The sequence below is a fragment of the Alnus glutinosa genome, chromosome 13 (assembly GCF_958979055.1).
Source record: "Alnus glutinosa chromosome 13, dhAlnGlut1.1, whole genome shotgun sequence".
Lineage (NCBI taxonomy): Eukaryota > Viridiplantae > Streptophyta > Magnoliopsida > Fagales > Betulaceae > Alnus > Alnus glutinosa.
In genome coordinates, this window is record NC_084898.1 from 20,049,739 (window position 1) to 20,076,066 (window position 26,328).

The window sequence follows — 26,328 nt, forward strand, 5'->3', positions numbered from 1 at the left end:
CGGGAGATGATGGTAGAACCTATTTGCCCGTAGCTTGCCACACAATGTCCAATGAAGATAAAATAAATTTTCTGAAGGTGTTAAAAAATGTAAGGGTGCTCAACGGATATGCTAGTAACGTTTCTCGATGTGTGCGCCTCAAGGAACGTATGATATCAGGCTTGAAGAGCCATGACAACCACATAATAATGCAATAGCTTCTCCCTATTGCATTGCGCCGCTCACTGCCGGATAAGGCGGTTAGACCTCTTGTTGAGCTATCCACATTCTTCAGGGGCATTTGCTCAACAAATTTAACCCAAGAGAAAATGGACAAGCTAGAGGGTAACATTGGTGTCACTTTGTGCAATCTAGAAAAAGTATTCCCCCCTGGTCTTTTTACTAGCATGGTTCATTTGGTCGTGCACCTTGTTCGTGAGTGTCGACTCGGGGGTCCCGTACAGTATAGGTGGATGTTTCCAACAAAGAGTTAAAATTTATGTATGTATATTTATTACTTTAATTAGTAGGAGTTTTATAACACAATGAATAATTGACGTGATTGACCATTAATGTTCATATGTAGGAGCCTCGGGGGGTTCAAGGCGGCTCCGGAGGGTTGCATTGCAGAGGGGTACATAGCAAATGAGTTGGTGACATTCTGCTCGAGATATTTAGGTAACGCACCAAGCTTTCACTACAGACCCCCCAGAAATCCTGATGGTCCAAAGGGAGCGGCAACACGAGTTAGCTTAAATTGTATTCAGTTGAGCCATATTCACTGATATATTACGCTCAACTCTGACGAGTTTCTTCCACTGAGGACGTAAGTTAAAACAAGTCTAGCATGTGTTAGATTCTATAATTTTGCATCGTGGAAAGGTAAATAATAGATAAAAGTCTTCCAACGATTTCGAATTGTAGGATGCACATGGATACGCTTAGGCGATCATACGGTAGGGGGCGGACTATAGAAGATCAGTTGGAAGCCCAACATCATCAGCAGTTCTGCGATTGGTACCGTGACTACGTAAGTCTAATGTAATGTTTGGCTATTACATGTTGACTTTTTGTTTTCCATTTTTGATTTCCATCTTACGTAATTATGCTCGCAGGTCGATCAATTGAACGCTCAACGTAGGGAGGAGATGGGTGAGAGGCTGGTTATGCATTGTATGGGCCCGAAGGAGACAACAAGTAGGTACAACAGATACGTGGTAAACGGCAAATTGTTTCGCACCGTTGCAACTGATGTGGGGAAGAGGACACAGAACATCGGCGTGTGTGTCCCGACCATTGATGGTTCAATATACTACGGGAAGTTAACGGATATAATTGAGGTTGAGTACTACGACAGGACCAAGTATGTCATGTTCAAGCGTGATTTGGCGGACACCACGAGAGACAGGGGGTACAAGGTGGATGAGTATGGCATGGAACTTGTCAGCTTCATTCGCCTTGTGCACAGGGGAGACCTGGCGACTGATGACCCGTACGTACTAACTTCACAAGTCGATCAAGTATTTTACGTCCAGGATGAAAGGAACCCAGGTTGGGCTTGTGTCGTGCGGACTAAACCCAGAAACGTCTACGACGTTGGTTAGGGTGAAGGGTCTCATGATTCATGTGATACCTATCATGAGTGCGAGCCGTTGCTATTAACTAGAAATAACGATCAAGATCCAAGTGATGAATTTGACCACGTCCGACCAGATTTAGAGCCAATCTTAGCGTATGTGATTCAATATAACTTGACTACTTTCCTGTTATTTATTTCTACATTGATTGGTATTTGCTAACGAATTGGGCACATTGTGTATTTCGCAGGTTACCCTAGCACTTGGGACCTATTTCACGTCTCGTTTGCAACTTAACTCGTTTGTTTGCAGCGGTTTAGGTAATACTTAATGATTTGTCTTTGTGACGTTATTTCTCTTAATGTTGATGATGTTTCTTTACTTTTCAAGCGTTGCTATTGTATCGTTGTTCGCTGAGTGTGTTTGTTTTATCATTTCTAGGTAATATATATGGAGCAAGCTGTTGTGCAACCGTTACTCGCTATTCACGTATTTATGGTGAGGAAATCGACTCTTCACAACTATATTCTTTCAAGTCATTAATTATGTTTTGCGTGTAATGCTTATGTATACTTTGTTCATAAATATGACAAGGCTTTTGTATTGGTTATACGATTTTTAATTGTTGTAATAGACGTTGATTGTTATGATTGTTTGTGTGCATCATGTACAAATATATAACATTTATTAATTTTGGTTATGTTGTGTGTTTCACAGGTTACCCTAGCAATTGGCATATAGTTCACATCTTGTTTGCATGTTACCTCATTTGTTTGCGGCGGTTCAGGTAATAATAGTTAATTATTTGTCTATGTGACGTTATTTCTTTTAATATTTATAATGTTTCTTTGCTTTCCACGTGTTGGTACTAAGCGTTGGATTTAATACGATGCTATCGTATTGTTTGTTTTATATAGGTAATATATATGGAGCATGCCGTTGCCCAACCGTTAGACATTGTTCACATATCTATGGTGACGAAACCGACTCATGCACGTACATCTAACGTTTACACTTTCTTCATATATATGACCTGCCAATATTAGTTGTATGATTTTCATTTGTTGTAATTGATGTTGAAGTTCAATTAGAATGAATTTGTTGGAATTAAAAGTCAAATGTTGTGATTGTTGATGGATTGATTGGAACGTATAAATTGTTATGATTAATGTTGATGATTGATGGGAATGTATATTGTTGTTCCCGTTAATGGAATAATTGGTGTCATCTATCAAGTCAACTGCTAGAAAATTATTTGGTATGAAATATATGATTTTGATATTTTTTATTTTTTATTTTTTTTTTTAAATTTCTGGCACAATTAGTGACGTGCAAAAACCACACGTTACTAATATAGGATTATATTTTTCGATACTAAAATAACTATTAGTGACGTGCAAAATAAAACCACACTTTACTCATATTAGTAACGTGCTAAATTATCACCTTACTACTATTGCAACGTGATACAATTACCGGGTTACTAATGTATAGTAACGTGCTTTAAATACCACGTTAGTAAAGTGTTTTGTAATGCATCTTTAACATGTTACTATTATAGTAACATTACAAAGACCACGTTACTATCATAGTAACGTGATAAAGATGCGTTACTAACTTCGTAACCTGACCAAGACCACGTTACTAACGTAGTAGCGTGCTAAGATAAATATACGTTACTACCTTTACAAATTACGAAGAAGACAAGTAGCTTAGATCAATGACGTATAAAAATGCACGTTACTGAAATAGTAACATCCCGTAATTACACGTTACTATATTAAGTGACGTTTACATTACCACGTTACTATATTCAGTAACCTGTGACGTTTATTATCACGTTGCTAGTTTTAGTAACATATTTTTCCACGTTACTAGAATTTTATTAACGTGCATTTATTCCATGTTACTATACAGTAACGTGAGTTGCATTTTCACGTTACTAAATTTATTCTAGCAACTGATGGTTCTCCAACGCGATATTTACGTTACTGGTTGGACGTTACTAAAGTTTAGTAACGTGCAATTGGCTTTTGCACGTTACTAAACTAAGGTTACTAAAATCAAAATTTCTTGTAGTGACATTTATTAAAATTGCATATTGGATATCTTTCCCATGTCTCCATAGCAAACCTCCACCAATGCAACAATGTTCCTAGACCCTCTCAGTCATTAATCAACATAGAGCAAAGTTGGTTTTATTGCATGCAAAATCAGAAAAATAAAATAAAAATGCAGCTTAAAGTTTAATATATTATGTCATTATCGATCTTGATTAAAGAAGATATGCATGCAATGCAAAACAGCAAAATTTTACTTTGATTTGACATCTAGCACCTCTACAATCCTAACCGAGAGGTGAGATTACAAAATTTTTAAATTAAAGTTCGACACATTAAATTGATAGTTTTTGAACTTTTGAAAAAATTTGCAAAAATGACAACATATTATTGTTCAAGGGGGCTTTGCCTCATGAAGCATAAGAAGAGCCTTCGTATATTCCACATCCTTTCGGTTTGGTGATTGAATGTCTCGGAAACACCGTGAAGAGATGTGAGAAACATATTTGGGATTTTTGCCTCGACGAGGCTACCAAGGCTCGCAGGACTCTAAAGTACACCACCTACTCTGACACAATAGAGATTTGCAAGGACAGGGATCCATATCGTTTACCAACTCCTTAGATTTGCGGAATCACATCATGCTGTCAGACCTGGCGGACATCCCCGGATCCCTAAAAATTTGAATTTTTACCCATCCCAATTCTGGGACAGACATAGGATCCTAGGAAATCCTAAATGCACAGTTCATGGCACAGTTCCTCCACCCACTCCGGAATGCCTATAAATATATGACTCCCTAGGTATTTGAACATTGGGATTTCTCTGCATTTGCTCACCTTCTCGCTTGACTTAAGCATTGGAGGGAGGAACGCCGCATCGGCCAACACCCGGCATGTTCTTGCTATTTTGTAGAGTACCCAAAGGCCCGAGCCACCGAAGGAGCAAACCGGGCCGTTAAAAAAACGAATCAGGAACTGATACGTCATCGGACCGGAAATTGCACCTACAAGTGGTTACCATGTCCCAAAAGGCTCCTGACTAATCACAAACCTTTGGAAAATCGATATAGATCCACGCATATGGTCAAATACGTTGACATTCTAGCCAGAAATATTTCTCACCACCCAAAAAGATATTGATATTAGGGGTAAAATTTTTGAGTTAATCCCGTTTGGAAGTGGTAGAAGAGTTCGTTTGCTCTGGAATATATTTTGGCCTTCAAATGATACACTTAGCACTTGCTAGTTTCTTACAAATATTGTATGAGATCTCAACTCCTTCGAATGCGTTGGTTCGTTGATATGACTGAGAGCCTTGGACTAACGAACCTGAAAGCCACTCCAACTACTTGAAGTTCTCATCACACCGTGCCTACCTTCCAAGCTTTATGGATTAACCACCGTCTAATTATAATTAATACAATTCATGGCCATGGATAGGCCTAAGTACTGTGATGATACGATTCTCATATTATGAATATGCATATTATTGCAATCCCTTTATTATTAACAAATATTTTATGATAATTATATGATTACAATCTTTTCATTACTCAATGTTTTTCTTATAATTATTAATAACAATAAGATAAAGAGCTCCTATACATTTTTTTATTTTTTTTTAAATTAACGATTAAATCTATAAGACCTATATATAAATTCTTAATCCAGAAGCCTTCAAGCTCCGGTCAACCTCATATGCTAGTTCAGTATGCCGACCATGCACATGCAAACCAGTCAAGTGAAATGAATTGTTTCAATTTCTATTCTCGATCGGATCAACGGTTACATGAAAATGATGATAAAAAAAATGGCAGATAGGAAGAAAAATCTCAGTCATTGGCCTTTTCCATTGATAGGATCGATCTAAGAAAATCTATCTGAAGACAAAACAGGAAATTAAAAGATAACGCGTTCACGGTTGAAGCTGATTGAGTGTCCTTGACGTCTTATAGTGGCGCATAATTTTGTTGAAAAAATCTCGCTAATTATTATTAACCAACAAATCAAGGGCCTACAAGCTGATTGAGAGTACTAATTGACGTCTACAGTTTTCTGGACAAATTTTGAGAGTGCTCTAATTAAGGTCGATCTAAGGCCCCAGAAATATCGCTTTTTTCCATACAAGATGATTTAATTAGCTTTCCTTTATGTTCTATTACCATGTCAATTTCTTTAAAAAAAATAAATTTAAACGCTATCGAGGCAGAGCAAAATATTTTTGGGTTAAAAATGTAGTTTATTGACTTTATTTTTTATTTTTTATGTTTCATTTTGTATAATACATGATACTTCGTTTATAGCTCAAGACTTGACGAAACTTCTTATATTTCACGTCCCTAGCCTTAAAAAATTGACATGTGTCCCTATGATTAATTAGAAAATTAAAAAAAAAAAACTTTTAATAAAAAGTCATTGGGGGTGGTTCGGTCATTCCCAAAGAGCAAAATGGGGTTGCTGAAACCACCCCCACAAGGCCCAAAAAAGAAAATTCGTCTTTGGGTTCGGCCATGCATAACTACCACCATTTTTCTTAAAGGGCTGATTTGGCCACCCCTAGACCGGTTATGGTCCATAGGACATGTTTCAGTTTCTTCAGGATGCTGATGTAGACTTCTGTCAATTTTTGGACGAAAGTTTGACAGAAGTACCATCTTTATTTTTATTCATAAACGATATACTATATCTGAATGAAAATTAAAAAAAAAAAAAAAAAAAAAAAAAAAAAAAAAAAAAAACAACAACGAAAAAAATAAAGTGTTCAAACCATGTATCAAGGTCAAAGAACCCAATTAGAAAAACAAAAAACAAAAAGACAAAAAAAAAAAAAAAAAAAAAAAAAACAAGGTCAAAGAACCCAACATTATTTTTAGAGAAAAATACATATAATCTTCTCAAACTACTATCATATTGTTAATGTCATTCCAAACTACCAATTGTGTTAATCCCCCTAAATTACCGAAAAATGTCAATGTCCTCCTAATGACAAAAATATAATTTATTAAATTATTAAATTTTTTAAAAAAAAAACTAAAAAAATTAAGTTATGCAAAAAAAAAAAATATATAAAAACATAAAAACGGTTTTTTCTTTCTTTCTTTTTTATTATTTTTTTTCTTTATTTTCAGTTATTTTTTCGTTTGTTTTTTTAAAAAAAAAAAAAAAAAAAAATCTTCCTTCTTTTTTTTTTTTTAATTTTTAATTTGTTTTTAAAAATTTATTTTTAAATTTTTAATTTTAGTTTTTTTTTTTTTTCAAATTTATAAAGACATTTTTGTCTTATTGAGAAAAGTTTAGTGTCATTTTTGTCTTTTTATTGGTCTTATTGGAACATTGACATTTTTTGGTAGCATTCCAACTTTGGGGGCATGATTGAAAAAAAAAAAAAAAAAAACATTTGGAGGAGGCAAATCTAAAAATATAAAAAAAAATTAAGAGTAAAATTTTAATTTTAATTTATTATTATTATTATTTTTTTTTTTTTCTTAAGAAAACCTTGGGCCTTGGGGTGGGTCAGCCCCAAGGCTCTATGTGGCTCTATCACCGGATATAATTGATAATTTTGAGGAACATTGATAATGAAAAGACAGTTTGTGAGAATTATGTATATTTTTTTTTATTGATATTATTTTTAAAAAAAAAAAAAGAAAAAAAAAAAAGAAAAAAAAAAGATAAGAAAAAAGCAAAAGAACAAATCAAAGTTACAGTTGATGTGACCAAATCTTCACACTGCATATTGGTAAAGCGGAACAGTGTATATGAGATTTATTATTACAAATTCTCAACAATTCTCAAATCTCTCTCAATCTCAACCAGAAAAAGAGAAAGCTTTTGTGGAAATACCGAGAGGCGAGAAAGCTGAGAGATCGACCACAGTCCGCCGGTCTGCCCGTGCGTCCAACGTGAGTTATCTGTTCCTTTGTTACTCCTCTGTTCCGCTGTTAATTACTTTGTGTAGTCTCTGATTTGTGGCTTTGCATGCCACTTTAGGAACTAAAATATGGTTCAACTTTCGAAATTTGGGGCTTTTTTGGAAAGAAATAATCGTAAGAGAGCAGGTGGGAATGAAGGTGGTGGACCGGTGGTGCAAGCCACCGTCTGGGTCACTGGGTGGGAGACTTGAGTGGGGGTTGGTTGAAACTTGCCATTTTTATCTCAGCTGGCTTCCAGTAGACTTTTCAGTTTTCCAATAGAGTATAGAAGCAGTAGAAGTTGTAGATAAGTCTGCAAGTCTTTTCCAAATTCCACACCAAATAGGCAAATATAAATGTGTAAAAAAAAAAAAAAAAAAAGTGCACAAATAACACTCTTAGAACTTTATGACCAATACCCTGTACAACTTTGAATTTGTTTTAATCAGACTGTCTTATTTATTGGTTTTACATCTCCATCTCTTATTTAGTCGACCAAAACGATGTGGTTCGATTGGTTGCATGGCCCAGTCAAGACCACGTTGTGTTCCAGAAGTATGCTCTTTCCTCATGCATCCTCTACAACTTTCATGGCCAGTATCTTCGCCTTTTTTCTGTTTCTCTTCTTTCTATTATGGATATTAAGAAGAGCCCAAATAACTGCTCGTAAAACAACACTTCCACCACAAGCCGGTGGCGCGTGGCCTTTGATTGGCCACCTCCACCAATTACGAGGGACAACAGCAGCCCATATAACATTGGGTAACATGGCCGATAAGTATGGATCAATCTTCACTATCCGGCTGGGCGTACATCGGGCTCTGATAGTGAGCAGCTGGGAGATAGCAAAAGAGTGTTTCACCACTAATGACAAAGTCTTTGCCTGCCGTCCAAAAGCTATAGCTCCACAACTCATGGGCTACAACTATGCCATGCTTGGGTTTAGCCCTTACGGTCCTTACTGGCGCCAAGTGCGTAAAATAGCGACCCTCGAGCTCCTATCAAACCACCGCCTTGAGATGTTCAAAGACATCCGAGTGTCTGAGGTTAATACATCTATAAAAGAGATATATGAGGTCTGGGTCAAGAACAACAACATGTTGGTAGAGATGAAGAGATGGTTTGGGTCCACAACCCTAAATGTTTTATTTAGGATGGTTGTTGGGAAGCGATTTGATGGGACTGCAACCAAGGATGAGATTAATGAAGATAACGATCAGTGGTGGAAGTTAGTAAGAGATTTCGTTGAGTTGAGTGGTACGTTTGTGGTAGCAGATGCTCTTCCTTACTTAAGGTGGTTGGACTTGGGAGGGTACGAGAGGGCCATGAAGCGAACTGCAAAAGAATTTGATGATGTCGTTGAAGGTTGCTTAGAAGAACATAAGCAAAGAAAAGTTTCTGGTGAGGCAAAGGGATACCAAGACTTTATGGATGTGATGTTGTCTATTGTTACTGACGACGAAGGGATCTCTAATTATGATGCTGATACAATCACTAAAGCTACATGTCTGGTAAGCTTTTGATGTACCCTATAACTAACTTCACATGCATGTATACAACAAGATGCATGTTCCTTGAATATTATGAACATGCTTGAATATTTCGTTAAGTAGAGTGATTATCATTGATCAACTAGCTAGCTAGTATTAAATTAATAGGCATAGGCATCGTAGAGTTCATAGTTGTTTGGTAACCATTTTGATCATACATCCAAGAGAAAGATCATCAAGTCCATGACGAGAAAAATAACAATCAAATTAATATATATATATATATATATATATATAATTGGCTTAACAATGTGAGGGAAGTAGTACTGTTGGTTTATGGAAATTCTTCGTTTTAACAAAAGAGAAGAAGCATGGTGGATATCCTTCCCCCCCCCCCGGCGTGTTGTCAGGTTGCGAAACTATCTATCCAAAAGCTACCAGTCCAATATTCAAACTTTTTTGGCCTGACCATCTAAAACTTTGGCTTTGGTACTTTTTTTGCAGGCCCTTATCCTAGCGGGCACAGATACAACAACAATAACAATGGCATGGTCTCTCTCTTTGCTTCTTAACAACCGGGAAGCCCTAAAGAAAGCACAACAAGAGTTAGATGTTCAGATTGGCAGGGAGAGGCAAGTAAATGAATCCGACATGAAAAACCTAGTCTATCTCCAAGCTATCCTCAAAGAAACAATGCGTTTATACCCCGGCTTACCACTCTCTCTCCCGCACGAATCCATGGAAGACTGCATTTTGGCTGGCTATCACGTTCCAGCAGGCACACGACTTCTTGTTAATCTCTCAAAGCTCCATCGAGACCCATGTGTGTGGTCTGATCCAAATGAATTTCGGCCAGAAAGATTCCTTACAACCCATCTGGATGTTGACGTTAGGGGCCAGCATTTCGAGTTTATACCATTTGGCACCGGCAGAAGAGTGTGCGCGGGAATCTCTCTTGCGTTGCAAGTTATGCAACTCACACTTGCCACCTTGTTGCACGCTTTTGAAATTACAACCCCGTCAAATGAGCCTGTGGACATGAATGAGAAAATCGGACTTACCAACATGAAAACCACACCACTTGAAGTCCATCTCACTCCACGCCTTCCTACCCATGTATATGCATGATTTGATTAGATATTTGATCATTAAAATGCAAGCTAGTATATATTTGGGTGTACTAATAGTACTTATATATGCATGAAAATTGGAATCATGTACCAGAGTTCTTAGACATAAAGTATCTAAATTAATATATATTATGTTGTCTACAAAAATATATACATGGATGTATGGGCTTTGTTAAATGGAGAGACGTCACTGGGGCGAGTCCCTCCGCGTACGTGCTTCTGGAATGCATCCAAAAGTGCTTAAAGACCAAGTGTTATAAATGGTTTTTTTTTTTTGGCAGCTGCATCTTGTATTCTGCCATGCCCAACTAACGGGCTGTATTTTGCAATATCAATGGTAAATAAGCTACAAACTCTTTTGTTTTTATTTTTTATTTATTTTTTTTATTTATAAGTGTAACGACTCACCCCTAATGACACAATATTGTCCGCTTTTGGCTCTCCAAACCAGACTTCTCAGGAGGTCACCCATCCTGAGATTGCTCTCGCAGAAGCACGCTTAACTGTGGAGTTCTGATAGGTTCATGGCCATCACGGCTTTAAAACGCGTTGTGTCATAAATGGTGCATTTATACATATAAGCACATCCTTATTCTCAGGCGATGTGGGACGTCACAATAAGAATCATATTAGTGGAGATATTTATTATATATAAGAATCATATTATAAGAACCACGTCTCAGACTAACTGGGAAGCTGATAAAATGCGAGTACTTTTTGCCTTCTGCATATTGTTCTGTTTTCTATCTTGTTGTTTCATTATATCTGGGTTTTGTATTTCGGTTTCTCTTTTCTTGTCAGTAAATGGTTTCTCGTGTTGTTTTCTGTTTGATTTGGGGTTCTGGGTTTCTGGGATTTTGTGGGTTTTGTTTGTTTTTTCAGTGTTTTGATTTTAGGTTTGATCTTTGAGCTCCATCACAGTATAGTACTCAAATCACAAACAAAATCAATCTTGAAAATCTAAACTAAGATTAACAGAAACAAAAGAATCCATTAACAAATAAATGTCTTACAACATGACCAGCAGAATCCATTGAACAAAATTACAAAAAGGTTCAAAGTTAAGACAGTGCACTGTCACAAAATTACAAAAGCATTTTGTCTATACCCTTGAACTGAATTTCAAATTCAGCAGCTTTCCTCAGACGAAGTATAAAAATCCGACGCCAGATCGCTGATTTCTTCCACCAAAATGAGAGGTTTGACTTCTTCTCGCAGCTCAAATTTTGCACACCTGTAAATTGTGTTAAAAGAACATAGAGGGCCTGAATTATGATCCTCTGTAAAATAAACTAAAACAAACAAATTATTCTTTAACAGATAAGCTTAAGCTTAAGAGCATGGAAGCAACACCAACTAGTCTCCACTCCAGAAACTAAAACATATCACATGCAACATTTATTAAAATTGCAGATTGGATATCTTTCCCATGTCTCCATAGCAAACCTCCACCAATGCAACAATGTTCCTAAACCCTCTCAGTCATTAATCAACAGAGAGTAAAGTTGGTTTTATTTCATACAAAATCAGAAAGAAAAAAAAAATTGCAGCTTAAAGTGTAATATATATATCATGTCATTATTGATCTTGATTAATCAGAGGTTAAAGCAGATATTCAATGCAAAACAGCAAAATTTTACCTTGATTTGACATTCAGCACCTCTACATTGTCTCCCATCACAGCATCCTTGAGCGACCTGAGGCTTGGAATACAAACAACTGCCTCAAAGTTTGATTCACTTCCACGAATCTTAAAATACTAGTGCTCTTCTCTTGAAGGGTCATAATAGAGCAGGCAGTTGCAAGCATGGTACATCATTATTGCTCCATTCTTAAACTTCTTCAATGGATGATATAAACCCTGCGGCCATCGTTGTTCAGTCTCAGTATTAATAGAAAACACTTTACTCCAAGATTCTCGGACCCCGTGCTTCTTCACTGCCCATATGCAAACACAGCCAAACTCAGCAGCATCACATATGCAGAGATGACCATTTAAAACACCCATGCTTATGAGATTTATATTCTTACCACCGTAGCTGTTATACTTATCTGGGGGAGCTGGAATTAATTGGAATTGCTCGTTATAAACGTCAAAATAAACCAGGACGAAACCAATGAACTGCTCCATTAAGGTAGGTGGGAAATTTTATTCCATATAGCATGAAGGGAGCACATGCCACACTTCTCCACGATCTTGTCCCAAGTGTGTATATCTCAGCCACCTTATCGTCATACAGATACTCTTTCCTCCCACAGATGTATGGAGTGAAAATTCTTATCACCTTATATTGTTTAGTTCTTCGACTGAAGCCCAGACAAGCATCAATCTTCTCTCTAGATTTCTCAACCTTGCTTGCTTCTGGAAGTTTGATAAATTCTCCAGTCATTGGATTGCATACAACAACAGGGTTGTTTTGTTTGTGTTCAGACAAGCAAAGCAACCCTTCACACGGGTTCACTATGCCAAACTTGTGGTCTTTGCAAATTGCAATTGGGGTTTTTTTGAGGCAATGAAACACTTGTTCTTGCTTACTCCACCTTTAGGATTAAGCTTCACACTGGCAGTGGCATTATCTGTGCTGTTGAGTACCATCTTGGCATCACGTAATGGAAGCTTAACTTTGGTGTCAAGTTCCATGTTTACATGAAGGTCACACTGAGGGCAACCGGCATCACAAAATAAACACCCCAGATCGAAATTTTCATGTTCAAGCTCAATAAGGTGGATGGTTCTTGAAACTCGTTTAGGATCATTGGTTCGAATCAGGAGACAAGCACGTGCTTTTCTAGAGTACAACTTCGCAAATTCGGAACTGGATATACGATTGCATCAAGGTTTGCATACGCACCTGCAAATGAGAATTGTCTTCATGGGAAGTTAATTGAAGCAGAATTGTGAGAAAGACGGGTTCTGGGAGATCTGTTATGCTTCGAATTCCTTCATCGGCAACTTCCTCTGCTTCCTTGTCGCCATTTTGGGCATCAGAGGCTGTTGAACTTCTTTTTCTTTTCATTGCTCTATTACATACGAACATAGGTTGGAGGGTAAGTAGATAACAAATTACACTAAAAGAGTTTTTTCTATCGACAATTTTAATCGATTTCTACCCAAATATAGACTTATGCATTAATCAACGAACTTAATCAGCATAAAATGTTTTCTGTCCGCGAGACAGAGAGATGACGAATATGAGCTGCAGAGGAAGAGAGGGGTGAGATTAAAATCTAGCGCAATTGTCTGCTCATATTACTTACAATTTGGGTAAGCAATTGTAGAGTTTTTATCTGCTCAGATAGTTAGGTCCTATAGGAGACATTTTTACAATAGCCCATCTGGAGGTGTGGGAGAGCGGCGAAAAATAATTTACGTAGAAGCGTAGAACATTTTACACATAATGAAGGTTAGTTTTCTTAATATATCAACTAAAAAGATATTCGGTTGACCAATATTTTACGCTAGGCAGACACTCAAAATTAGAGAAAACATTTTTCGTAAAATATTTTACGTCAAAAAAAAAATGACCCTGAGATCAACTCGACAAAAATTCAGCTCAAACTCATTTACACTGAAATAACTTATCTAGGTCCACTAGTAAATCAATCCCATGAATCAAAAAAACTTGATTTGTACTTTGAATGGATTTCCCATATCTTGAATCATGAAGTAACAGCAAGAAACTCGAACACAGAGCAGCAGAAACCAAAATCGACTTTAAACAATTCAATATATCTTAAGCCCACCTAATATAATCAGTTTGGTTGTCTAAAAACAAATAAAAAAATAGAATAAAAAAAGAAGAAGAAAATAAAAGAAAAGAGAAACTCAGATCCCCAGTAACCAAGTTCCAAGTTCTCGTTTTCATTGATACATTTTCTCATAAACCAAATAGAACATACAAGTAATTTTTTATTTTATTTTATTTTATTTTTTTTAAAAAAAAAAATCCTTCACTCAAACCCTTAACTTCTATCATCCTTCCAAATTTTTAAAACTTTCAATTTCGTTTATCTCATTTTTAATTTTTTTGTAATCTCATCCCTCCCGTTAAGATTTGAGGTTAAATCAAACAATCAAATGGTAAAATAACATTTATACCCCTATAAATTTTATAAAATTACAATTAATTTTTTTAAAAAAAGATTAAAAAAAAAAAAAAAATAGGGTCTTTTGAAATTTTCTTATCCTCTGTTAGGATTTTCCATAAAATCCTAACTGAAACGGGTTAGATTACAAATTTTTTAAAGTTCAATACGTTAAATTGATAGTTTTTAAACTTTTGAAAAAATTTATAAAAGCGACAACAATTCAAGAAGTTAAAGTGAAATTTCCCCTTTAGAAACAAGGAATTAAAAAAATGACCTATTTACTACTTTCCCCTCTTTTTCCCTTTTGTTATGCCGAAAAGGAAATTAATTTCAAGAGCATTTAGAAAACAATAACGTTAGACATTTTCATTGCCTTCTCTCATTCAACCATGCATGATTGAAAAAACAAGAAAAGAAAAATATAAAGGTTTGAAATTGTGAATGAGGGATGCTACACATGCACCCCTCATCCCCCCTTCATCCTCCCTTTATAATAAAAAAAATTGGTTTTAAGGGAAAAGTTGTCTCTGATGTGACATCAGAGACAACTTTTTCCTTAAAATCAATTTTTTTAAGGGAAAGGAGGGGACAAAGGAGAGATGATGGGTGCATTTCTAGCATTTCTCATTGTGAATATAGATAAATCGAGATTCGAGATGCAATGAGAAATTAATAGGTTGAGATAACATAAATGAGAGAAAATACCTGTCTCAGAAATATGTCACCATGAAAGAGTGAGATGGAAAACGATGGGGTTACTTGGTGTCTCTTAGTGTTCCTTTATGTAACAACAAAAATAATCTATTTCAAGAGTTTTTTCTTATGAATTTTCTCTACATTTAAAGAATTATGAAAAAAAGCAAAAAATAGAGGAAAGTACACTTATATCAACACACTTTGTCTCTCTCTTCTAGGGGAGCAGAATATAACACATTGTCAGGGGAGTCCCGTCCATTGCCGGATTATATGTCAATATTTTTTTTTTAATTTAAAAAGGCGGGAAGGGGCGACCAGTGTAATTACCCCCCTAAGGCGTGACCATCGGGGTTTCCACCAGCTGTAAAATGTTTGGTTTGAGCCATAGTTACTGCATTGGATCGAAGACGAGTCCGTACCCACAGCCCTGTCAAAGTGCAAGTTGGTAAAGCCCCTTCTTAGTAGCATCTGATTCGCGGACTACTACCGCAAGCGGGTTCAAACCCGTGACCACTAGGAAGAAAGGAGGGGAGGAATTGAACCTTATATCTTGCTACTTTACCAACTCAACTACCACCTTGGTGGTGATCTTATGCCAATTTAATTTGTATTTTTTTTTTTTACTAGTGGCTTTGTGAAAAATGCATCTACAAGCAGTGCACTTGTGTTTAGAGCTTGAATCCAATGTTCAAGTTTAGTTTAAGTGTAGCTTGTTTAGTTTCCTTTCGAAACACGATTCATTTTTAAACTTATCATCCATCTAGATAATTTGTTTAAGCATATCTCATTTATTTTTTGAACATACTTGAGGTTGTTCATGAGTTATTCAATTAACTTATTCATTTTATACAGGAGCAGAACCAATATTTTTTGCATGGGATCGGAGGTCAAACCTATGCAAATAAATAAATACATAGATCTAAATTTAACAAAAATTCACGTCAAACCAATCAAAAATTGTCATGTGTCCATATGGCACATTAATTTTTTATTTTTTATTTTTTTTTAAAAAAAAAAAAAAAGAGGAAAAAAAATCATTAAAAATTCAAAAAAAACAACACAAAAAAACAAAAAACGTTAAAAAAAAAAAAAAAAAAAAAAAAAAAAAAAAACACACACACACACACACACACACATTAAAATATTTGTTTATGGGTTTGACGTGAATTTCATCTAATTTTATGGACGGAAGATAGACGAAAGGACCATCTCAATTTTTAGCCTTAAGCGAGGTATCATATATGATATGAATTGAAATCAAGGTGGACAAATAAAATTAAATTTGTTAAACCATATGGGAGTAAAAAGCATTTAACCCTATAATAAAAGCAAGGCGTTTAACCCCATTAATAGATAGATCTAGTCATATGCTTTCTCATTAATGTTATTGATATGGGAGAAACTTCTATCAGGATGTGGCAGAAAGCAGGCATTTTTTGTCTTCCAATGAGAGTTAAACACGTCAGCCTAGAACAAGTCAAAATGAAATAGAACCAAGCCTACAAACAAAAAACCCTCGGTTCACCACTCAACTCCTCATATTCTCTCACTCTCTTCATGTTCTTGACAGGTGTATCGCCGGGGAAGCCAAACGCTGCTGCCGCCCAAGACGAACGGTGCCCAGGCCCGAAAGCCGCCACCTCCGCCGCCCAAGACGAACGCAGATGATGCCTGAACGAACGCCGCCGTTCCCGCCGCCCAAGACGAACGGTGCCCAGGCCCGAATGAACGCCGCCGCCTCCGCCGCCCAAGACGAACGCAGATGATGCCCGAACGAACGCCGCCGTTCCCGCCGCCCAAGATGAACGGTGCCCAGGCCCGAACGTCGCCGCCCAAGACGAACGTAGATGATGCCCGAACGCCACCGCTCTCTCTGATTAGTTTCCCCACATCTGATACTCAGAGCCGACGTCGGGGTCCTCTCTCTCTGTGTGTTTTGTTCCACCACAAAATACTGATGGTCGTGATCCCAGGGTGCCGCTTGATGTTCTTGGGTTTTATTGGTGATTGTTGGATTTTTGTAGAAAATTTGATGCTCTGTTTTGTATTGTAAAACAGGTTATTATTCTTCAGTGAATTGCATTATTGCAACGTCACTTTCAGGACTTAGTCCATTCCAAGTTTATTGGTTAATTGGAGAAAACTCCCGAGAATCGACAAAGAATGAACAGCCAATTGGTTTGACTTGGGGGCCATATTGAAAAAGTCAGGAATGTCGCTAGATTTCAGTTCATAACACTTGAGTTTCTTATCAGTTTTGAATCTAACCAAAACTAACCAAATATGATGATTTTGGGTGCTCTTTACAGAAGTTTCAATCTCTGCCTTGGCTTCCTTTGGTAGATGATCCCACCAGTTGATAAAGCACTTTATTTTTTCTTGTAAAATATTAGGGTGTATGTTGGCCCTCACGTGAGTAGCACAAAAGGCAACAAGATTTGTCATATTTTATTAAGGATCAAACAAGTCTTCTCTGAAGAATCATTGTGCAGTATATCCAGTGCCATTTTGTGGCCAATATACAAGCTGATCCACCAAAATCAATAAGAATTTACAAGCTGATCTACCAAAATCAATGCATTAATAACTTCCCAAAATACTAATTAGTTGTAGCCATATACAAAAGCACTTGTAGTACTCATTTACCATAGATATTCATAACTGAAAAACCAATCACATATAGCCACTAAACAAAGTCTCAAGTGCCAAGTCATCAACACCCCCTGCGAGGTTGCCCACATGAACACGGTTGGAAGAACCAAAACTGGCATTACCATAACCTGCTCCACTTCTAGTAGCTCTAAAGGATGAATCCTCCAGCATTTACCCTCAAAGACCTTCACTCAAGTTCCTGCCAAATGTCATGAAGTTTTGTTCAGATACAATAAACATAATAAGCCAGTGCTCAAGAAGAATAAACCATACTAAGAAAACTGAAAACTTGAATACGAAGCAATTACGACAACCAAAATTCTATCTCAATGCCTGCCCCCCACTTAACAAGCTTCAAAACCGAATCATTTCCCCCTTAACCAAACTTGACCTAGATTCAAATTCTGATTAAACTCTCTAAAAACCAATAAATTTTGGGCACATGAGTTTTTTTTAGCTTAAACCCAAGTACATAGAACATGATGTGCTTAGAACATGATGTGCTTACATAGCCATTGAACTGTTTTTTTTTACATATGCCGATTGATTTATATAACAAATGTTCATAACTAAAAAATCAATCACAGATTGTGCATTACAATCTTACAAAAAACACCACACCACACAACGATTACCAACTTCAAGCATTTTCATAGGCGTTGATGTTGTCTGCACCAATATCAATTGTAGTAGATAAACATACAGGATCTTGAGACATGGCAAATGTATTTGCAGAGGGATACTCCATAGTTGGCAAAGAGCACTGTAAATTATTGACAAATAACAAAAATTAGGTAATGGAAAAAAATTTCTTTAATAGAGGATATGTTATAATAAAAATTTACCTTTACTAAACTTTGTTCATCTATCAACCCCAAATAAGCTGGCCTCATATTGGTATTCACAATATTCCTATAGAAAAGAAGATTTTAATACGAATTAAATCAAAATGCATGTTAATGTAAATTATTGTAAATAAATAAAAAATGTATAAGAATACCTTGTTTGCTTATGTGAAGGGCAATTGGTTCTCACATGCCCTGTTTTCTTGCAAATGGAACATGTCCTTTTCGTCATTGCTTGCTTTTCTTTTGGATTTTTTTGTCTCACAGATTTGGGTGCTCCTTTACATCGAACATGTAGAGGATCTTGCAAAGTGAATGTAAGGTTTGATAGTACTTGGTTGTTTAACACAAGATCTTCGGCACTTCCTTCATTAGCATCATTTATATCTTTATCACTACCATCATCCATTATCAAAAGCTCGTGATGAAGCTTTTGTAAACCAATGCCAAGATGTTCATATTTTCTTTTTGATTGGCACCCCACTTCGACAACTTCATAAAATTGCAACATCAAGCTATTTCTCATCAAGGTGAAAGAATTTTGTGTTTCTACTTGTATATCATCACTAGATATGCCATGTATAATGCGACTCTTGGCATTGATCGTCCATCTCTCTAGAACATGATGTTGGGGAATAGTGTCCACCAAAGACTTTTTCAAAAAAATTTGAAGAATGTACGCACACAAAATTCCAACAAATTCAAATTTATGACATGTACAAGTAGCTTTCTTCTCAAGAACTTCAAATGAAACTTCATAAAATGGACTTTCTCTCCCATGAAGAGTCACCCTATATATCTTCATCCCTCCTTCTTCCCGATGTTTAGATGATTTGAAATTTTGACTGTTAAATAACTCTTCTTGAAACATCAAAAAAGACTCTCATGTGTAAACCTTTGCTGCCTCTACTTCCATCTTGTAACATGTTTTTAAAATCGGTCTAGAAGTTTTTGTCTTCACATCTTTTTGTTTCTCTTTAAAATAACGTGCATCCAAGGCTTTTTCATAGTGATAGACAAATTCACTCACCATTGTGCTCGAACGGACATAATCTTTAAAAAACTTATTCATACTCTCACTCCGTTGAGTTGTAGACATGCCAGCACAAAATGTGGTTCGCAAGTAAGCCGGCACCCACTTTTCACGCCGCATATAGAGTTTTTTCAACCAATCATTCTCTACCAACTCATACTTGCCTACAATTTCACTCCATTCCGTCTCAAACTCTTCAATTGTGATTGTGCTATGAATACAATGCTGGAAATCTCTTTGAAAAGACGGATATTTATTATATATATGAGCCAAATGTTCTGAAACTTTTTGTAAAATATGCCACAAACACAATCTATGAGTGACATTTGGTAATACCTCTGCAATTGCCTTACCCATTGCCTTGTCATCATCTGTGATAATTGTAGAAGGAGCACGTCCAAGCATTGCCTCAAGCCATGTTTTCAACAACCATGTATAAGATTCAGCCATTTCATTTACAAGCAAAGCACATCCAAACATCACAGATTGGTGATGATGGTTAACTCCAGTAAAGGAAACAAAAGGCATCTTATAACAATTTGTCAAGTAAGTCGCATCAAAAGTAACAACATCTCCAAAATATTGGTATGCAGCTCGTGATCTAGCATCTGCCCAAAAACAATTGCCCATGCATCCATTTTCATCTACTTGGATTGCGTAAACAAAACCTGGATTTTGGGATTGTCTCTCAAGAAAATAATTGTACATTTTTTGTGCATCTCCCTCTTCAAAACGAAATCTTCTTCTATTGCTCACATAATTTTCAACATCTTTAGAAATGCAACCAACATTATAGTCGCCACCTGATTCTTTACTCAACACTGACATTATCTTCCTTGGGGGTACACCAGACTCATTGAGAGTATCTATAAGATTTTTTTGGGCACGTGTTACCACTCTATGTCCACGAAGTAAACTTGTACTTCTAGGAGAAAGGAGCTCATGATTATGTTCACTTATGAACTTACATACAGTCCATTTTAACCCCACTTTCTTTAAACCCATAATTGCTTTACATCCTATCCTTGTTTCGGCAGGCTCTGAATTTATATAGATTTTCTTTTGACAACTTTGATGACGAAATCCTTCTCTTGAACAAACATATTCTATCCCAATTAACGACTTATCTTTCGATAGTCGAGAATGATTTTTTTGAATGCTAAAACCTATTCGCCTTGCGTAAGCATTATAACATGCATGAGCATCTTCTAATTCATCAAATTTCATACTAAGACATGGTTCCCTCGGACCATTAAATGAAGAAAGGCGGACAATTGGTTGCTTCAAATCATTTTGATCTTCTACCATTTCATTCTCAGCATGTCTATCTTCTACCATTTCATTCTCAGCATGACTATTAGGACTCATTTTAGCAATCCTACAAGAAGATAACAATATTCTTCAAGTATAAATACTGAAATATTTAAACATAAACACAACTTTAAACTAGAATTATTGGGTCATGTTCTAGCATCACATCCAACATTTTTTTTTTTTTGAGTGAATGAAAGCTTTATTGACAGCAACTATATAACACAAAATGTTTGTGTTATAAAAAAATTAACACAATAGGTTAATTGACAGCAACTATATAACACAAAATGTTTGTATTAAAAAAAAAAATTAATACAATAGGTTATAAATTTCTACATGTGCTTTCTTGTATTTGGCATTCCCTACATCAAACGTTGTTAAACAACACAATCTGCAGCATCCTCTAAATTAATTGCAAGATGAATTAGCACTCTAAATTTAATTGCAAGATGAATTAGCACCCTCTAATTTAAAAACTACCAATTTCCTCTCATTTTTAGACACTGATACATGAAATACATGTACAAAAGAGAATGCCACATGAATAAAGACCATATTTTCCGGTTGTCAGCAACCAAACAGGGCATTGATAGAAAATAAATAAGGAACCAAGCAACCAATATTTTTGACATGTGATAGAAGTTTTGCCAGTGATATTTTTGGACCATATTTTTGCCAGTGATAGAAGTTTCTCCCAATACAAAATAAGGAACCAAGCAACCAAGCACAACTCATCTAACCTCGAGTGCAATTTCTGGAGTTCAACAGATGGTGATTTGGGGCGGACGGGTGGCGGACGGGCGGATTTGGGGCGGACGGGCTGATTTGGGGAGGACGGAAGGATTTGGGGAGGAAGGACGGATTTGGGGCCGACGGACGGACGAGCGGGCTGCGTGGTTTAGTCCAGGCGGACGTGCAGTTATTTGGGGATTTGGGACGGCGGACGAACAGACAGATTTGGGCCGCCGGACGGACGGACGGATTTAGGGGAGGACGGACGGACGAGCAGGCTGCGTGGTTCAGTCCAGTGGACGTGCAGTGATTAGGGAAGGACAGGAGGGCCGGCTGACGGGTGGACGACGGACGGCTGACGGGAGGACGACGGACAGCAGACCGGCGGACGTGATTTGGGCAGTGGGGTTTGTCTCTTTTGTTGGAATCGTGAGGCTTAGGAGAATCATAACGCAGAAGAGAGTTTAGAAGAGAGATGGGAGGGATTAGCTAATTCAGTATCATTTTAATTTTTTGCTTTTTGCTAACGTGTCAAGTGCTTATTGGCTGGCAAAAAACCACTGGTTTTTGCCTCTGCCGTATAGAAGGGGCACTCTATTGATATTGGTGTACATTAAAGTTTTCTATTAAAGTAGAAACACGTTAATTATATATGCAGATCCTAGTTCTACACTTCTACGTGGAATGATATAGGAAATGATCTCAATGAAAATATCAGTAAAGAACAAGATGCAAGGGCTCAAGTAGAAAGATGATAGAAAATCCCAAACAATTTTTTAAAGCATGACAAGTTACATGGATATATGAAATACCAATTGTAAGCAATTTATGAAACTGCAAAAAACAAAACGATACAAAACCATGTTTAAAGATATCAGATACCCCTGTTTCTATTTTCAAACAATCTCAATTTGATTTTGCTAAGCTTAGTAAGCACTTCTTTGATATCGATTCTTTCATCTGGCAACTCTTCAGAGCACCTTAAGCCTAGTTCCATGATGGACAAAAGAATACTTCGCGTGGCAATTACGTCTCTTCCAGATTCTATTCTTAGTAAACCATTATCAACAACTTCCATCATGTTGTCAGGGAGTGATGCATTTATCCATTGCCTCAAAGTCAATCCTCCAGCAAACATGTCGTTGGTGGGTTTCTTCCTTGTGATTATCTCCAACAATATTATACCATAACTATAAATGTCACCTTTGATGGACACTTTTCCGTCTGAACCATACTCTATCAAAACAAGCAAATTTTCAATAATGCCTTAGGTTAGTGATCCGAAAAAGAGTAATCCACATGGTAAAAAAGCTTTTTTTTTTTAAAAAAAATAATAAATAAATAAATGATTTAAATATATACACACAATTACACCTATATATATATATATATATATATATATATATATATATATATATATATAGACACACACACCATTTTTAAGAAAAATAGTTAGGCCTAAAGCATCACAATTTTTTTTGTAGCCTCTATTGGATAATTAGCCTTTGAGTAATGGAATAAATAGAAGTGAATTCATGTACCTGGTGCAATATAGCCAAGTGTGCCAAGAGTTTTGGTTTGTGTCACATCCTTGTTTTTAACTAAAATCTTTGCAATGCCGAAGTCACCAACATGTGCAACCATGTCCTCGTCTAGAAGGATATTGCTAGGCTTCAAATCACAGTGCACCACAGATTCTGAATTACCGTGATGGAGATAATCCAACGCTGATGCAACATCAATCATAATGTTTACTCTTTGAAGAAGATTTAAGCAATAGTTAAAAGAGTATAACCACTTTTCAAGACTGCCATTAGACATGTATTGAAGTACCAAAGCTCTAAATTCAGGGTTGGAGCAAGTGCTTATGACTTTAACAAGATTCCTATGTCGAATTTCCCGCAATACCTCGCATTCTGTATCAAAGCTTTTAAAAGCATCAACCAATTGCAAATTTAAAACTTTGGCAGCAACAATTATTCCGTCGGATAATATTCCTTTATATACAGAACCAAAACCTCCCGATCCAAGCAAGTTACTTTCACAAAAATTGTTTGTTCCTCGGCAAAGCTCTTGATATGATATCATTCTATGCTCCAACATAGGCACTGTATGAAGTAAACTTGGAACCTGCATATTACTGTCTCGGTGTCTTCTCAACATATAAATTAGTGCACCAAAGAATACAATTGAAGCAATGATAGGAAGAAAATATTTGAGCAAAATTTGTTTCGCCCTTGATCCTTTGGAGCCTGGAGTTGGACAAGGCGGAACTTTGAAAGTTGGATTCCCACAAAGTGCTCTATTTCCTAAAAATGACTCAGCTGTGAAGTTTGCAAAAGGCCCACCTAATGGAATCTCTCCAGATAACTCATTAAAAGAAACATTTAAATATTTGAGATATGAAAGCGTCTCAAGAGACTTAGGAATTACACCAAAGAGATTATTGTATGAGAGGTTTAACACATCCAATCCTCTCAAATTTCCAAAAGACTCTGGAATGTTTCCTTCAAATGAGTTCATTGACAAATCAAGATACCTTAGGCTTTCAAAAGCTCCAATGATTCTTGGAATATTTCCACCAATTTGGTTTCGAGACAAATCCACATGTTCAATAGTATCTGCCTTTTTCATGTTTGGAGACAAATATCCAACAAGGGAATTCATTGATAGATCCAAGGATGATATACTTTCAAGGCTCCATAAATTTAATGGTATTGATGATTCCAATCTGTTAGAACTAAGGTTTAGCTTTGTCAAATGACTAAGATTTCCAATGCAATTTGGGATGGATCCAAAGATTTTGTTATTTGAGAGAGACAATTCCCCCAATTTATGCAATTGACATAATTCTTCTGGAATGAATCCTTCAATGTTGTTATTATCAAGAGACAATCTTTGCAAGTTCTCCAATCTCCCAAATGTGGCCGGTATGTTTCCAATCAAACTGTTGTTGCCCAAATCAAGCGTGATCAAGCCTTCTAAGGAACCAATTCCCACAGGAATATGACCCTTTATTTGGCTTTGAAAAGCATCAATGGTGTTAAGAGAAACTGAAAAGTTTCCAATGGAATCCGGAATAGTAATATCCAAGGGATTGTAAGAAATCCGCAACTCTTCCAAAAATCTGCAATTAGATAAAGATGAAAGGAAACTATACTTTTCATCTCCAGGCTCCTCTCTCAGCTGATTACCATTTAGAAAAAGTTTTCGGAGATATTTCAAGTCTCCAAGACTTTTGGGTATTGGTCCAGAGAGCAAGTTTCCACTAAGACCTAGGTCAATGAACTGGGAACAATTTGAAAGATGTGATGGGATTCGACCACTAATTTTGTTGGCAGAAATGATCAGAGTATCAAGATGAGGGCATAAAACCTCATCATCTAATGGAAGATTTCCAAAGAAGGAATTATAAGCCAAGGAGATTACTATTAAAGAGGAACTATTGAAAATTTCTCGGGGTATTGGCCCCGTGAGATTATTCCCTCCAAGCTCCAAGATCATAATATTCGGAAGACGCCATAAATCACTTGGAATGCTTCCTTTAATGTTGTTACTCTCAATTGCAAACTCAAATAAGCTCGTCAAATTACTTAAAATAGCAGGTATAGTACCAGTTAAGTTGTTACCTCCAAGATATAGGCTTTTAAGCTTTTCCAAACTCCCAAAACTTTGCGGAATACTCCCATCAAGCTTGTTCTGCTGAAGCCTCAAGTATGCGAGTTCTCTACAGTAATTCATCTGTGAAGGAAGTCGACCACTAAACTCATTGTTCGAAAGATAAAGTCTTTGAAGATTAGGACAGCGGCTGCAAGGATCCATTGGAAGAGTTCCTGAGAAGTAGTTTCTAGAAAGAAGAACTCTGGTTAAAGAAGATGCATTAAAGATGACAAAAGGAAGTGAACCAGTAAGGCTGTTGTTTCCCAAATTCAAGATCTGTAACGAGGACAAATTGCCGAGAGAAGATGGGATTGAACCCACAAGACGGTTCCTGCCAAGATCTATTTCTCGAAGCTTCAAGCAACTGTCAAGAGTTGGGGGGATGCTACCTTCCAACGAGTTGGACGACAGCCGGAGTATTCTCAAGCGATGGAGACGATTGATCTCGTGGGGCACAAAGTCAAAGAAATTGTTGTGAGAGAGGTCAAGGGAGACCAGAAAGGAGAGGTTACCAATATGAGGAGAAATGGTGCCTTCAAGACCCATGTAGGAGAGGTTCAAAGATGCCACTCTCTGCCTGCCTCGGCTACATGAGACACCAATCCAGTGGCAGAAGTTGTTTCTTGGGGACCAGTCGCCGGCCAAGACGGTTTCGTTTGGACCGGGACTGAGTTTAGATTTGAAGGCAAGGAGAGCTGATTCATCGGTGAAGTTGGTGATGGAAGCTTGGATCAATGGAAGCATGCATGGCTGTACTAAAATAAAAGCCAAGAGCAGGGGAATGAATGGCCTTCTTTCCATTAGCGTCATCATGAGTACTGTGCACAAAAGAGAGAGAGAGAGAGAGATAGAATATTGATTAATTGTATCATCATATATAAAAAATTATATAAGCTTGACTTGGGAGATTATTTTCCACAAAAGATAATAACAACTCAGATTCCTCTTCTCACTGTCAACATTAACGAGAAAACAGGTCGCTAGCTGTGACAAAGAAATTTCTACGAAACATGACAGAGAAATTATTGAAGGGAGAAACGTGGAGTCCGGGGCTTGACTAAGTTTAGCTTGTACTGCACGCTCATTTGCTTGTCAAGTGTTTCATTTGAAACAAGAGTACAAGAACCATTGAAACAAGAGTGAGGATAAATCAAGAGA

The 26,328-nt window shown here is 36.8% G+C and overlaps 4 protein-coding genes across 4 annotated transcripts; 1 reads left to right on the forward strand and 3 right to left on the reverse strand.

Moving 5' to 3' along the window:
* Positions 1–7,389: 7,389 nt before the first annotated feature.
* Positions 7,390–10,276, forward strand: LOC133854656 (cytochrome P450 CYP82D47-like). The gene is made up of 3 exons (XM_062290901.1): positions 7,390–7,520; positions 8,021–9,040; positions 9,524–10,276. Exons 2-3 carry the CDS (start codon positions 8,033–8,035, stop codon positions 10,145–10,147), a joined length of 1,632 nt encoding a protein of 543 aa, XP_062146885.1. The 5' UTR covers positions 7,390–7,520; positions 8,021–8,032; the 3' UTR covers positions 10,148–10,276.
* Positions 10,277–11,277: 1,001 nt separating this feature from the next.
* Positions 11,278–12,539, reverse strand: LOC133853948 (uncharacterized). Its single transcript, XM_062289968.1, has 4 exons — positions 12,326–12,539; positions 11,964–12,210; positions 11,790–11,846; positions 11,278–11,383 (listed from the first exon to the last, which is right to left on the reverse strand). Exons 1-4 carry the CDS (start codon positions 12,537–12,539, stop codon positions 11,278–11,280), a joined length of 624 nt encoding a protein of 207 aa, XP_062145952.1.
* A 6,775-nt stretch (positions 12,540–19,314) lies between these two features.
* On the reverse strand, positions 19,315–20,772 carry LOC133853949 (protein FAR1-RELATED SEQUENCE 5-like). Its single transcript, XM_062289969.1, has one exon. The coding sequence runs from the start codon at positions 20,770–20,772 to the stop codon at positions 19,315–19,317; it is 1,458 nt and encodes a 485-aa protein (XP_062145953.1).
* Positions 20,773–22,262: 1,490 nt separating this feature from the next.
* LOC133854782 (putative receptor-like protein kinase At3g47110) lies at positions 22,263–25,980 on the reverse strand. The gene is made up of 2 exons (XM_062291058.1): positions 23,052–25,980; positions 22,263–22,746 (listed from the first exon to the last, which is right to left on the reverse strand). Exons 1-2 carry the CDS (start codon positions 25,978–25,980, stop codon positions 22,385–22,387), a joined length of 3,291 nt encoding a protein of 1,096 aa, XP_062147042.1. The 3' UTR covers positions 22,263–22,384.
* Between the last annotated feature and the right edge of the window lie 348 nt (positions 25,981–26,328).

Bases quoted from the DNA above. Each gene is read 5' to 3' on its own strand.
- LOC133853949 (XM_062289969.1), bottom strand. From the start codon at position 20,772: ATGGTAGAAGATCAAAATGATTTGAAGCAACCAATTGTCCGCCTTTCT.
- LOC133854782 (XM_062291058.1), bottom strand. From the start codon at position 25,980: ATGACGCTAATGGAAAGAAGGCCATTCATTCCCCTGCTCTTGGCTTTT. The intron at 22,747-23,051 runs GTACATGAATTC...TTGTTTTGATAG, and splicing joins ACTTGGCTATATTGCACCAG to AGTATGGTTCAGACGGAAAA.
- LOC133853948 (XM_062289968.1), bottom strand. From the start codon at position 12,539: ATGACTGGAGAATTTATCAAACTTCCAGAAGCAAGCAAGGTTGAGAAA. The intron at 11,847-11,963 runs GTACCATGCTTG...TCCAAGCCTCAG, and splicing joins AAGAATGGAGCAATAATGAT to GTCGCTCAAGGATGCTGTGA. The intron at 11,384-11,789 runs GTAAAATTTTGC...CACAATTTACAG, and splicing joins GTGCTGAATGTCAAATCAAG to GTGTGCAAAATTTGAGCTGC.
- LOC133854656 (XM_062290901.1), top strand. From the start codon at position 8,033: ATGTGGTTCGATTGGTTGCATGGCCCAGTCAAGACCACGTTGTGTTCC. The intron at 9,041-9,523 runs GTAAGCTTTTGA...CTTTTTTTGCAG, and splicing joins TCACTAAAGCTACATGTCTG to GCCCTTATCCTAGCGGGCAC.